We start from the raw sequence: 13,641 nt of genomic DNA, 5'->3' as shown, positions 1-13,641 counted from the left end.
CATGCTTCACCGTAGGGATGGTGCCAGGCTTCCTACAGACGTGACGCTTGGCATTCAGGCGAAAAAGTTCAATCTTGGTTTCATCAGACCAGATAATCTTGTCTCTCATGGTCTGAGAGTCCTTTAGGTGCCTTTTGGTAAACTCCAAGAGGGCTGTAATGTGCCTTTTACTGAAGAGTGGCTTCCGTCCGGCCACTCTATAATAAAGGCCTGATTGGTGAAGTGCTGCAGAGATGGTTGTCCTTCTGGAAGGTTCTCACATCTCCACTGAGGAACTCTGGAGCTCTGTCAGAGTGACCATCGGGTTCTTGGTCACCCCCCTGACCAAGGCCCTTCTTCCCCGTTTACTCAGTTTGGCCGGGCGGTCAGCTCTAGGAAGAGTCTTGGTGGTTCCAAACTTTTTCCATTTAAGAATAATGGAGGCCCCTGTGTTCTTGGGGACCTTCAATGCTGCAGAAATGTTTTGATACCCTTCCCCAGATCTGTGCCTCGACACAATCCTGTCTCGGAGCTCTATGGGCAGTTCTTTCGACCTCATGGCCTGGTTTTTGCTCTGACATGCACTGTCAACTGTGGGACCTTATATAGACAAGTGTGTGCCTTTCCAAATCATGTTCAATCAATTAAATTTACCACAGGTGGACTCCAATCAAGTTGTAGAAACATCTCAAGGACGATCAATGGAAACAGGACGCATCTGAGCTCAATTTCGAGTCTCATAGCAAAGGGTCTAAATACTTTCATAAATAAGGTATTTCTGTTTCTCATTTTTATACATTGTCATTAGTGGATATTGTGTGTAGATTTATGAGCAAAAAAATTGTGAAATCAATTACAGAATAAGGATGTAATATAACAAAATGTGGCAAAAGTCAAGGGGTCTGAATACTTTCCGAACGTACAGTTGAAGTCGGAAGTTTACATACACCTTAGCCAAATACATTTAAACTCAGTTTTTCACAATTCCTGACATTTAATCCTAGTAAAAGTTCCCTGTCTTAGGTCAGTTAGGTTCACCACTTTATTTTAAGAATGTGAAATGTCAGAATAATAGTAGAGAGAATGATTTATTTCAGCTTTTATTTCTTTCATCACATTACCAGTGAATCAGAAGTTTACATACACTCAATTACTATTTTGGTAGTATTGCCTTTCAATTGTTTAACTTGGGTCAAACGCTTCGGGTAGCCTTCCACAAGCTTCCCACAATAAGTTGGGTGAATTTTGGCCCATTCCTCCTGACAGAGCTGGTGTAACTGAGTCAGGTTTGTAGGCCTCCCTGCTCGCACACGCTTTTTCAGTTCTGCCCACACATTTTCTATGGGATTGAGGTCAGGGCTTTGTGATAGCCACTCCAATACCTTGACTTTGTTGTCCTTAAGCTATTGTCACAACTTTGGAAGTATGCTTGGGGTCATTGTCCATTTGGAAGACCCATTTGCGACCAAGCTTTAACTTCCTGACTGATGTCTTGAGATGTTGCTTCAATAAATCCACATAATTTTCCTACCACATGATGCCATCTATTTTGTGACATGCACCAATCCCTCCTGGAGCAAAGCACCCCCACAACATGATGCTGCCACCCCTGTGCTTCACAGTTTGGATGGTGTTCTTCGGCTTGCAAGCCTCCCCCTTTTTTCACCAAACATAACGATGGTCATTATGGCCAAACAGTTCTATTTTTGTTTCATCAGAGCATAGGACATTTCTCCAAAAAGTATGATCTTTGTCCCCATGTGCAGTTGCAATCCGTAGTCTGTCTTTTTTATGGTGGTTTTGGAGAGGTGGCTTCTTCCTTGCTGAGCGGCCTTTCAGATTATGTCGATATAGGACTCGTTTAACTGTGGATATAGATACTTTTGTACCTGTTTCCTCCAGAATCTTCACAAGGTCCTTTGCTGTTGTTCTGGGATTGATTTGCACTTTTCACACCAAAGTACGTTCATCTCTAGGAGACAGAACACGTCTCCTTCCTGAGCGGTATGACGGCTGCGTGGTCCCATGGTGTTTATACTTGCGTACTATTGTTTGTACAGATGAACGTGGTACCTTCAGGCGTTTGGAAATTGCTCCCAAGGATGAACCAGACTTGTGTAGGTCTACAATCTTTTTTCTGAGGTCTTGGCTGATTTCTTTTGATTTTCCCATGATGTCCAGCAAAGAGGCACTGAGTTTGAAGGTAGGCCTTGAAATACATCCACAGGTACACCCCCAATTGACTCAAATGATGTCAATTAGCCTATCAGAAGCTTCTGAAGCCATGACATCATTTTCTGGAATTTTCCAAGCTGTTTAAAGGCACAGTCAACTTAGTGTATTTAAACTTCTGACCCACTGGAATTGTGATACAGTGAATTAGAAGTGAAATAATCTGTCTGTAAACAATTGTTGGAAAAATGACTTGTGTCATGCACAAAGTAGATGTCCTAACCGACTTGCCAAAACTATAGTTTGTTAACAAGACATTTGTGGAGTGGTTGAAAAACGAGTTTTAATGACTCAAACCTAAGTGTATTTAAACTTCCGACTTCAACTATATACACACTCTAATCGCCTAGTCTCAGTCCCAGTCTCCCAGAAGAAAAGAGTGCTCTGGGTGACTCCCCCGGCCCCTGTCAAACATACACTCCAACAAGGAAACGCTGAACTCCTTAGAACCTTTTGAAACATTTTTGCTCAACACCGTTTCCCCAGGAGTATCCTTAATTCAGAAATGAAAATAATTCAAAGTGTGTCTACTGTACTGTCTTTTCCAGACACAGGTCATATGCTGGGTGTTTCAGAGAGAGTAACAGAGACTCAGCAGAGTGTCTTCCAACTAACACAAACATTGCTGTGAAATACCTATCAGAAATGCAGAATGTCTTGTTTATTGGACTTACAGACTTGGAGGAGTCCTTGTCAACCTTGGCCTCTGTCTCCCATAGGTGATGGCCATCTACAGAAGGGAGAGTAGAACAGAGATGGTAAGCATTTGGAAAAATGATATGTGACAAATGTACCAGTATTCAGATTTGCAAAAATTTGTAACTACCAAAACCAGCTAGACTAATTCATGTAAATGTTGACATCATAAGCCATGATGTTGTGAATGATTTTATTATTAGCTCTGTCTGACATCAGTGGTCTATTAAAAAGCTCCAACAGAACCAAGGCTATCACCAACATCAGTTGAGTCTGCCGATGAACTCATATCCTCAGTCTCAGTCTTGGCTAAACCACTTGGGCCAAGGGGGCCGTTCTGATGCACCTCTGAGACCCGAGTCATAGTCCATACCAAAGGGATCTCTGACGTCTTTGGTCGATGAGAGAAACCCTGAATTCATTCCTTTGTGGAATCCCAAACTGCATGACCAATTGTGACTTGTGGGCTTGTTAATGAGGTTATAAAATGGGGATTCCGATAACCAATGGGCTGTGAATGACTGGAAAGTGAAGCCTTGGCATTAAGTTTCTCTCCCCAACCCACCGTTTTAAATAGCTCATATTCAAATATCGGTGCTTTAGTCATGGTCATTAAAGTATTATTAAATGTTTTACTTGTTTTATATTCTGTTAATGAAACTTCTTTTAACACTCAACTTGTCGTAAACAAATAGTCTTTCCCATCAGGCAATAAAATAGTGCATCACAGCTGTTGGAAACATGGGTCCTAAAAAAGGTCCTATTTTGCTATTCTTCTATGAGACATCAACATAAAGTCATTTTCACACAGTTTATAAGAAACAGTGTAACCACTGCACTATTTTCTCTTACGCCAATGACTCGTTAACAAAGCCTGAAATAGAAATGAAATCACATAAAAAATGTCCTTAAACTTTCTAAGAAGTGCCTTTGTAACAATTCTGGTCATGTACTATATTTTAAAAAATAAAGAAAACTGGATGGAATATGGGGAAAAACGCACCAAATTCTTTTCTAATCTTCAACATAGAAATGCTACCAAAAATAATTTACTGAAACTTGTTACAAATGACGGAGCGGAGTCACCCATGATTCACCAAATTATATTTTGAAAGAGGAAGCAAAGTACTTTAAGCATATGTTTCCGTTTCAGTCTCTTCAGTCTAACCGAAGCTAATTGTATGGATTTTTTCCTATTAATAATGTAAAATTAACAGCCGTACAGAAAGACTCATGTGAAGGTGAAATTACAGAGGAGAAACGTCTTGATGCAATTAAAGCCTTTAAGTCCAGGAAAACTCCAGGGCTGGATGGCATACCAGTGGAGGTATACCAAACTTGTTTTGATATACTCAGAGGACCGTTATTAGCATGTTTTAACCACTCCTATGTAAATGGTAGATTATCCGACACTCAATAAGAAGGTCTGATTTCATTATTACTGAAACAGGATACAAGTGGGAAATGTAAAGATCTAGTCCATAAAAACAATTGGAGGCCCCTTACACTTCAGTGTTGTGATACAAAATACTTGTTTTTTACTTGGATAATACATTGGAGATAATATAAGGCAAGTACTGGAAACAATAGAATACTATGAAAAATCTGAGAAACAAGGCCTGCTATTCATAGCTGACTTTGAAAAGGCTTTTGATAAAATACGACTGGAGTTTATATATAAATGCCTGGAACATTTCAATTTTGGAGAATCTCTTATAAAATGGGTTAAAATCATGTATAATAGTAAAGAATGGCTACTTCTCAGAAAGTTTTAAACGGTCAAGAGGCGTAAAACAAGGTTGTCCACTATCGGCATATCTATTTATTATGGCCATCGAAATGTTAGCTATTAAAATCAGATCCAACAATAATATCAAGGGATTAGAAATCTAGGGCTTTCAAACAAAGGTTTCATTGTACGCTGATGATTCATGTTTCTTTAAATCCACAACTTGGATCCCTCCACAGCCTCATAGAGTATCTAGATCATTTTTCTAACCTCTCTGGATTACAAGCAAATTATGATAAGTGTACAATATAATGTATTGGATCACCCACACGTAGGACTCGCTCCAGCAGGTATATTTCACTGGTCACCCCCAAAGCCAACTACTCCTTTGGCCGCCTTTCCTTCCAGTTCTCTTCTGCCAATGACTGGAACGAATTGCAAAAATCACTGAAGCTGGAGACTCATATCTCCCTCACTAACTTTAAGCATCAGCTGTCAGAGCAGCTTACAGATCATTGCACCTGTATATAGCCCATTCTGTAAATAGCCCACCCAATCTACCTCATCCCCATATTGTTATTTATTTATTTTGCTCCATTGCACCCCAGTATCTCTACTTGCACATTTATCTTCTGCACATCTATCACTCCAGTGTTTAATTGCTAAATTGTAATTACTTTGCCACTATTTATTGCCTAACCTCCCTAATCTTACTTCATTTGCACACACTGTATATAGACCTTTTCTATTGTGTTATTGACTGTACGTTTGTTTATTCCATGTGTAACCCTGTGTTGTTTGTGTCGCACTGCTTTGCTTTATCTTGGCAAGGTCGCAGTTGTAAATGAGAACTTGTTCTCAACTGGCCTACCTGGTTAAATAAAGGTGAAATAATAAAATCACAAAAAATACAACTTTTACATTACCGTGTAGTGTACCAATAAAATGGTCTGATGGTGATGTGGATATACTCTGTATAAATATCCAGAAAGAAAGAAATGATCTCACTCCAATACATTTTTATAGAAAGTTAGCAAAAATAGATAAGATCTTGATACCATGGAAAGGAAAACACCTGCTTATTTGTGGAAAAATCTCCCTCGTCGTAGTGAGGAGACCAAAGCGCAGCGTGAAGACATATTTTTAATACAAGATGACTAAACACAAAGAACACTAAACAAACTAACAAAACGAACGTGACTGCTATAAACAAAGAGTGCGTGCATACATGCAACTTCACATAGACAATAACCCACAAACCAAACTGGAAAATGGCAACCTAAATAGCATCCCCAATCAGAGACAACGATAAACAGCTGCCTCTGATTGGTAACCAATCTAGGCCACCATAGACCTACATAATGCCTAGACTACACACACACACACCTAGACATACCAAAACCCTAGACAAGACAAAAACACACATACCACCCTCGTCACACCCTGACCTAACCAAAATAATAAAGAAAACAAAGAATACTAAGGTCAGGGCGTGACACTGATAAACTCTTTAGTCATATCCCAGTTTACCTATTTGCTTATGGTCTTGCCTACACCTAGCAAACCGTTTTTTTAATGATATGAGAAAAAAAGGTTACATTTTATTTGGAACAGCTAGCCAAACAAAATTAAACGGGCCTATTTATATAATGAATATGAATTCGGAGGGCAGAAATTGTTAAATATTACATCATTAGACCTCTTACTAAAGGCTTCAGTCATACAAAAGTTATACTTACATCCAAACTGGTTCTCTAGCAAATTAGTAAAAATGTCTCACCCAATGTTCAAGTTTTCCCTTTATTCAGATTACAACCTCTCACTTTCAGTTATTTGAAAAGGAAATAATCTCCCAAATAGCGCTATTTTAAAACAAGCAATAATAATTTGGTTGCAATTTCAATTTAATCCACCAGAAATAACAACAAATGGGCCTCCCGGGTGGCGCAGTGGTCTAGGGCACTGCATCGCAGTGCTAACTGCGCCACCAGAGTCTCTGGGTTCGCGCCCAGGCTCTGTCGCAGCCGGCCGCGACCGGGAGGTCCGTGGGGCGACGCACAATTGGCATAGCGTCGTCCGGGTTAGGGAGGGTTTGGCCGGTAGGGATATCCTTGTCTCATCGCGCTCCAGCGACTCCTGTGGCGGGCCGGGCGCAGTGCGCGCTAACCAAGGGGGCCAGGTACACGGTGTTTCCTCCGACACATTGGTGCGGCTGGCTTCCGGGTTGGAGGCGCGCTGTGTTAAGAAGCAGTGCGGCTTGGTTGGGTTGTGCTTCGGAGGACGCATGGCTTTCGACCTTCGTCTCTCCCGAGCCTGTACGGGAGTTGTAGCGATGAGACAAGATAGTAATTACTAGCGATTGGATACCACGAAAATTGGGGAGAAAATGGGATAAAATTTATAAGAAAAAAGAAAAAAGAAAAAAAAAGAAATAACAACAAATAGTGGTTAAACTCAAATATATGAATTGATTAAAAAAACAATCATTTGCATTTTTTTTAAAGGTATAATCTTCACAAATTATATCATAAACAGGACTTGTGGAGTTATGTCACACATGCAGCTAACTAAATCATATGGAAATGTCTGCTCTACCCAAAATTACAACCAACTACAGTGGTTGCTCCTTTAAAAGTTGCGTCATACTGCGGCACACCTTGCAAGCAGCATTCTGTGGCAGGTCATTTAATTGTCAGCCATTTTTTCTGTTAATGCAAGTTAGTGCTAGTTTGACCACCAGAGGGAATATTTGAAAAGCATTTGATAACCTTCCATATTGTTATTACCAGAGACGGGGAGGGCAAGCGGAAGACTGGGGGTCAATTCCCCGATGGGGAGGAATGGGTAGGCTGTCCTTGTAAATAATAATTTGTTCTTAACTGATTCCATGTGTGTTATTTCATAGTTGTGATGTCTTCACTATTATTCTACAATGTAGAGTAAAATAAAGAAAAATCCTGGAATGAGCAGGTGTGTCCAAACTTTTGACTGGTACTTGCTTAATTAATTAGAATAATATTATGCTGTTTCTATTCCATGAAAAACTAAAAACCCTCTGGGTTTCTGTTAGGATGGAACAGAAAATATGGCGCTGTACAACGTGATGGTCGGCAGTACAGTACTGGGCTATTTAGCTAAAGAATCCCTGTGTCGTGCAGACGGGAGACCGGGATTCAATCCCCCGATGGGGAGGAAGTAGTAGGCTGTCCTTGTAAATAAGAATTTGTTCTTAACTGGCTTGCCTAGTTAAATAAAGGTTACACTAAGAGCATAACATTTCTACACCCTAATTGTATAATTGTAGTCTAACCAATACCCAAATGGAGATTCAGTGAAAATAAAAATCTCATTGATTTATCAAGATCAGTCCCCATGCTTGTCTCAGAAACCAAAAGCCCCTTTATGGGTCTCCCGGTGGCGGCCAGCACGGGTATCGAACCTACATCTGTAGCAAGGCATTTTGCACTGTGGGAGCCCCATCCACAAAGTATCAAAATATAGAGAGGTGTTGGTAAAGGTATATTGTCCTGCTAATAGCCCATAACGGGCTATTATAATACTGTACATGGTGTCCAGGTCAGGATAACCAAAACATTTCTTTATTAAAAAGACTATCAGAAAGAATGTTGGTACTTATTTATTTTGATCCAAAGCCATGAATGAGTGAGTCACTCAGCTTTATGTAGGTCCCATGACTGTGCCATCAACTTGATAATATATAACGATATTTTGGAGGTTATTTCGTTAAAAAAAGTGAGCGATTGTAATCTGAATGAAGGCCAAAATAATATTTGTAAAGTCCAAAACATTTATTTCTGTTTTTAGAGGGAGAGAAACGCTGGGCCAATTGTGCGCCGCCCTATGGGACTCCCAATCACGGTCAGATGTGATACATAATAATAATACTTTTTGTTGTATTATTTGTTTTGTCTTTTCTGGTGGATTAAACTGAAACTGCAACCAATCACGGCCGGTTGTGACACAGCCAACCTAACTAAGAAATACATTTGACGATAGAATTCTCCCCCTTCCCTGCTTCTAGGCAAGTCTATTGTTCAACTACCTGCTAATAACCATAATGGCGCTGTACAACGTGACCGTGTGTGTTTGAAAGAGTATTTTCCAGTTAAGCAACAATTTGTTTACCTTCATTAGACAACTTTTTTCCAATATTTCTGTAATTCAATTATATTTATTCCTATACTAATTCGCTATGGATCCATAACTAAATAAACATTGGCATTTTGAAAAAGTATTTTTATCATCATTTTATTAACGAAAGCATAACGATGCCATTATTAGTTACATTGTTTTTAGTTTGAACGTGCAGACTGGCACTAAGAACAGCGGGAACGTTTCCCTAGTCAGCGCCATTATTAGTGCAATGCCCCTTAAGGTGTTGCTCTGCTACCCAGTGTGGCGGGGTGGGGGTCTACCTCCCTCCCCCTTCGTCCTCCTCCCTTCCCCATGGGCTAGGTCCGTCTTCTGTGCGCGGCTCTGCGTCCCATCCCATGCCCCCGTGCCCTCGTGCCTTGAACCTCTTGAATTGCTTTCACTGGATACAACTGGAGAACTGCAAGGCAATCCCATTGTGCGCCACTCGGGAGCCATGACCAATATGACCAATATACTGTAAATATTGATATATATATAATTGATTTTTTTGTGTTTATAATGTGTATATTTATGTTGTATCATACAGTGCACATTTGAAAAAGAGACCTACTGTAGGTCGCAATACGCGTTACCTGTTCAAATAAAGGTTAAAAAAAAATGTCAGAGGGGAAAGACAGTGTTCGTTGTTTGCAGTAACACTTTGTTGTTGTAATGTTGTAAACGCACGTGGTTTTCCCATTAAGGATTACAACGCAACAGATAGAAACACTCTTGATTATGTCTATATTATGACAGATGTTATTTTGAAGGCTGTCTGGTCTTATAAAGTGAGACAGAGGTAAACACAGACACAGGCAATGGAGCAGACAGCCCATTGCATCCTTGGTTTGGGTCTGCTTAGGCTGTGATGTGGCAGAGACTGAAGCTGGCACTGACTGATAGCTCCCAATGCCTCCCATTATGTCTGGAGACTAGAGGCAGGAGGGGCCCTCTCCACGTCCACCTCCACTCTCTCCCTCTCTCTCCCACTCTGGGAACCACTCCAAAAGGGAAACCTTAGATGGCTACGCAAAAAGTAAACATGTTTTTCTGATCTCCCCTCTCATTTCCTATCTCCCTTTTTTTCAATTTTGTGATACCCAAATAGTAATTAGTCTTGTACCATCGCTGTAACTCCCTTACGGACTCGGGCAAGGTGAAGGTCGAGAGTCGTGCATCCTCCAAAACACAACCCTGCCAAGCCACATTGCTTCTGACACACTGCTCGCTTAGCCCGGAAGCCAGCCGCACCAATGTGTCGGAGGAAACACCGTCCAACTGGCGACCGAAGTCAGCTTACAGGCGACTGGGAGTCAGCTTGCAGGCGCCCGGCCCGCCACAGGAGTCGCTAGAGCGCGGTGGGACAAGGAAATCCCGGCCGGCCAAACCCACCCCTAACCCGGACGACACTGAGCCAATTGTGCGCCACCTCATGGGTCTCCCGGACCGCTGCACCACTCGGGATGCCCTCGTCTCCCCTTTTCTTATCTCTCTCTCTCTCTACTGTATAATACTTTTTTTAATGCAGAAGCAAAACCTTTAATTGAGCAATTTGTTGTTGCCCCTCTACCTGAAAAAGTGTCTATAGGCATGTCATGCGTGGAATACCTTTTACCGAACTGATAACCACAGAATGTTCCATTGGGCCTGAGCAACATCTGCACAATGCCTCTCACCATCAAAACCCTTGGTAACAGTGCCAACCAGACCACTCCCTCACCTCAACAAACCCTGGCCTACAGGAGTAATGACCTTTCATAAGGCAGACATAACACAGGTTAGCCAATAGACACAACACTGGTGGTGTACTACACTCTTATGGCAGCCAGCGTGGATTTGAATGAAGTAGTATACAATACAGCTATTTGTCATGCAGAGTTTATAAAGGGAATCAAACAGCTCCTTGTGCTCTTTAATTGGAGTGGGGTGGAGTAAACCCTAGTGCCCGAAGCCAAACAGCAGGGTGGCGTATACCCAAAACCCTCATAACGTACAGTAAATATAAACACATGCGCTACCCAGGCCCATGTGGCATGGTGAAAGAGAACCCTTGTCCTGGTTCTGATGACTGTAACTTCTTCCTTCCAGTGCTACCCCCAGAACACGTGGATTGTGGGTATTGCATGCAAGCATGCTGTCGCAGGGAAGGGCGTTAATTGAGGCAAGCCAGCTCTTCAAACTGCTTCAATCAATTGCAGCTGGAGGGGATACTGTATTTGCTGTAGTGAGGTTCACTACTCAATACAGCACACTGTCTGTCTTCTACATTACAATATAATCACTTTACACTCTATGCCACCATCAATTCATAAAAAAATATGTCTCTTGTTTTCCTCAAATATGAACTGTACGCTGTAATTTATAAAAACATAAACTCCCTGTTTATGTGCATATAATTGATTTGTTTATGAAAACAGCAATTGTTCTCTGAAATGTCGAGGCCGGCCAAACCGCTGAACGGTTTCAAAGTGGAAGGCATTGTTCTGAGAATGCAATTAATTAAATCCAGAAGCACAGACCAGATAAGTAACACAGAGCACCCCTCCCACTGAGTATAGGCTAATCATTACTCTGAGGAAGACGGATGGTTATGCCACGTTTACTCCCGCTCCCCCTCTCCGGCGCTCGACGTCGCCAGTTGTCTCATCATTACGCACATCTGCCACCATCATTACGTGCACCTGCGCCTCATGACACTCACCTAGACTCCATCACCTTCCTGATTACCTAGCCTATATCTGTCACTCCCCTGGTTTCTTTCCTCAGGTGTTATTGACTCAGTTTCTGTTTCATGTCTGTACGTTTTTCGTGTTTCTTGTTTTGCACTATGTTCTATTTATTATTACATTTTCACTCCCTGTACTTGCTCCCCGACTCCCGATTATTAGCGTACACGTTACAGAATAACGCCCCACCAAGGGGAAGCAACCGGGATATATTTTTTTACTGGTGATGCTGGTCCAAGTGCCGCTGAAGAAGCAACCAGGGATGCCTCAGCTGGCTCGACAGGTTCTCAAGCCTCGGTTGGCTCGTCAGGCTCCCCATGCCTCAGCCGGCTCGTCAGGCTCGTCAGGTTTCATCGCTTCACCTGGCTCTACAGGTTCTCGTGCCTCAGCAGAAGCGACCGGCCCGCTCCTGGTCCTCGGGACCATCCCTCTGGTCGGCGTCGTCCGGCGGCTAGAGCCACGTGTCAGGGAGGGTGTACTGTCACGTTTACTCCCACTCCCCCTCCCCAGAGCTCGACGTCTCCAGTTGTCTCATCATTACGCACACCTGCCACCATCGTTACAGACACCTGCACCTCATGACACTCACCTAGACTCCACCCCCTTCCTGATTACCTCTCCTATATCTGTCACTCCCCTTGGTTCTTTCCTCAGGCGTTATTGACTCTGTTTCATGTCTGTGTGTTTCTTGTTTTGTACTATGTTCTATTTATTATTACATTTGCACCCCCTGTACTTGCTTTCCGACTCCTGGTTATTAGCGTACACGTTACAGGTTAGCTATAATTTCCTCAGGTAATTCCAGACACCATCTGGTAAGGTTCTTGCAGTTTGATAATCCTCACAGAATTCTATTTGGAGGTCCTTGATCATACTGTAGACATAGACGACACCTCTGGCCAAGAACAACCATGCCTGTATGGGTCTGTTGCTGTTCCAGGGCAGGTCTGTAAAGTACCTGGTTAGACTGACTGTCCTCATTGGCTCTGACTCACAGGGAGACGGTGAATTTTGGGTCACGTGTCACAAAGTAGTCAGTCGATTCAGGCAGGGGGAAACTGGTGAAACTGAAGGCCAGTGGGTCTCTGACTGACACAGTGAGTGTTTCTCCATGGTTGCTCCAGCCTGCCTGCAGTGGACCAGGCAGCCATCCAGTCAGCCAGGCCCAGATGAGAAAGCACTCTTTTTTTATGAGTGACTTTCTCACCATGTCTGACTTTTCTGTTAAGAGGATTCCCTCACAGCTTCTTTGCTCTCAGCCATAACTCGCGGTTGCTAGGAAATGCTGTGCAGACATAGACACACGCCATGTAAATACTCTGTGGTGTGAACACAAGCACGCAACTTGACACACAACTCCACATGCTTTAAAAAAAGTTTTTATGATTTTGAAAAGGGTCATATTATTCTGCATTATTTATGGTCCTCAATAAAATGTCAGAAGTGCAAATGATTCTGGTGACTATCCTTAATCTATCAATCTTGGCCTGGAGATGCAAATCAAATCAAAACAAAATCCATCTCTATTTTTAGACATTTACATAATGTTGTGTTTTGAGTCAACAAACTTCAGCCGCCAAAATCAATTTGAAAACAAATTCAGGGGCAAAACCTTCAGAAAGTGACTAAACGATGAATAATTTCCCCAAGCGGTACTGAAGCTAATCAAAGAGCCCATCTCTGGGCAGGCTGAGGTTGGAAAGAAGCAATGTCAGATTGAGGCAGTTTCAGATTATAGCCTGACTTCTGGGAGCTCTGAGGGCTGTAGTGTCATTTCCTATAAGGCTCTCCATGCTCTACGCCAGTGCTATTCAAACTTTTTCAGTGGGGACCCCCATTTCTTGGGACCCCACCCCAAATCTAATGACACAATGTTAAAATCGGTAAATTGACATTTTTACATCAACAAATAACCTTCAACTAACTAATCTCTTATTAAAATGAAAAGAAACCAATAAATACATTTACTCAATAAAAGTGTATTTTTCAAATGATCTTTCTTGAAGATGTTTGTATATTGTACCATACAATAAACATCGCCACCCCGACTTTGAATACTACTGATCTACACTGTAACCACGGGTCACAGTTAAAATGATGTTATCTTTGGTCCCTCTTACTGTG

General features: G+C 42.0%; 1 protein-coding gene across 1 annotated transcript in view; it reads right to left on the bottom strand.

Annotated features, from left to right (window-relative positions):
- LOC120022776 (nuclear factor of activated T-cells, cytoplasmic 1-like) overlaps nt 1-13,641 on the bottom strand; it is a 61,023-nt gene that overhangs the window by 26,493 nt on the left and 20,889 nt on the right. The window contains exon 7 of the mRNA XM_038966771.1: nt 2,886-2,941. Coding sequence (XP_038822699.1) covers nt 2,886-2,941 — 56 coding nt within the window. The remainder of the gene's footprint in view (nt 1-2,885; nt 2,942-13,641) is intronic.

Source organism: Salvelinus namaycush, chromosome 27 (assembly GCF_016432855.1).
Source record: "Salvelinus namaycush isolate Seneca chromosome 27, SaNama_1.0, whole genome shotgun sequence".
Classification (NCBI taxonomy): Eukaryota; Metazoa; Chordata; class Actinopteri; order Salmoniformes; family Salmonidae; genus Salvelinus; species Salvelinus namaycush.
The sequence above is the reverse complement of the archived record's forward strand: the minus strand, read 5'-3'. Positions and strand labels throughout refer to the sequence as shown.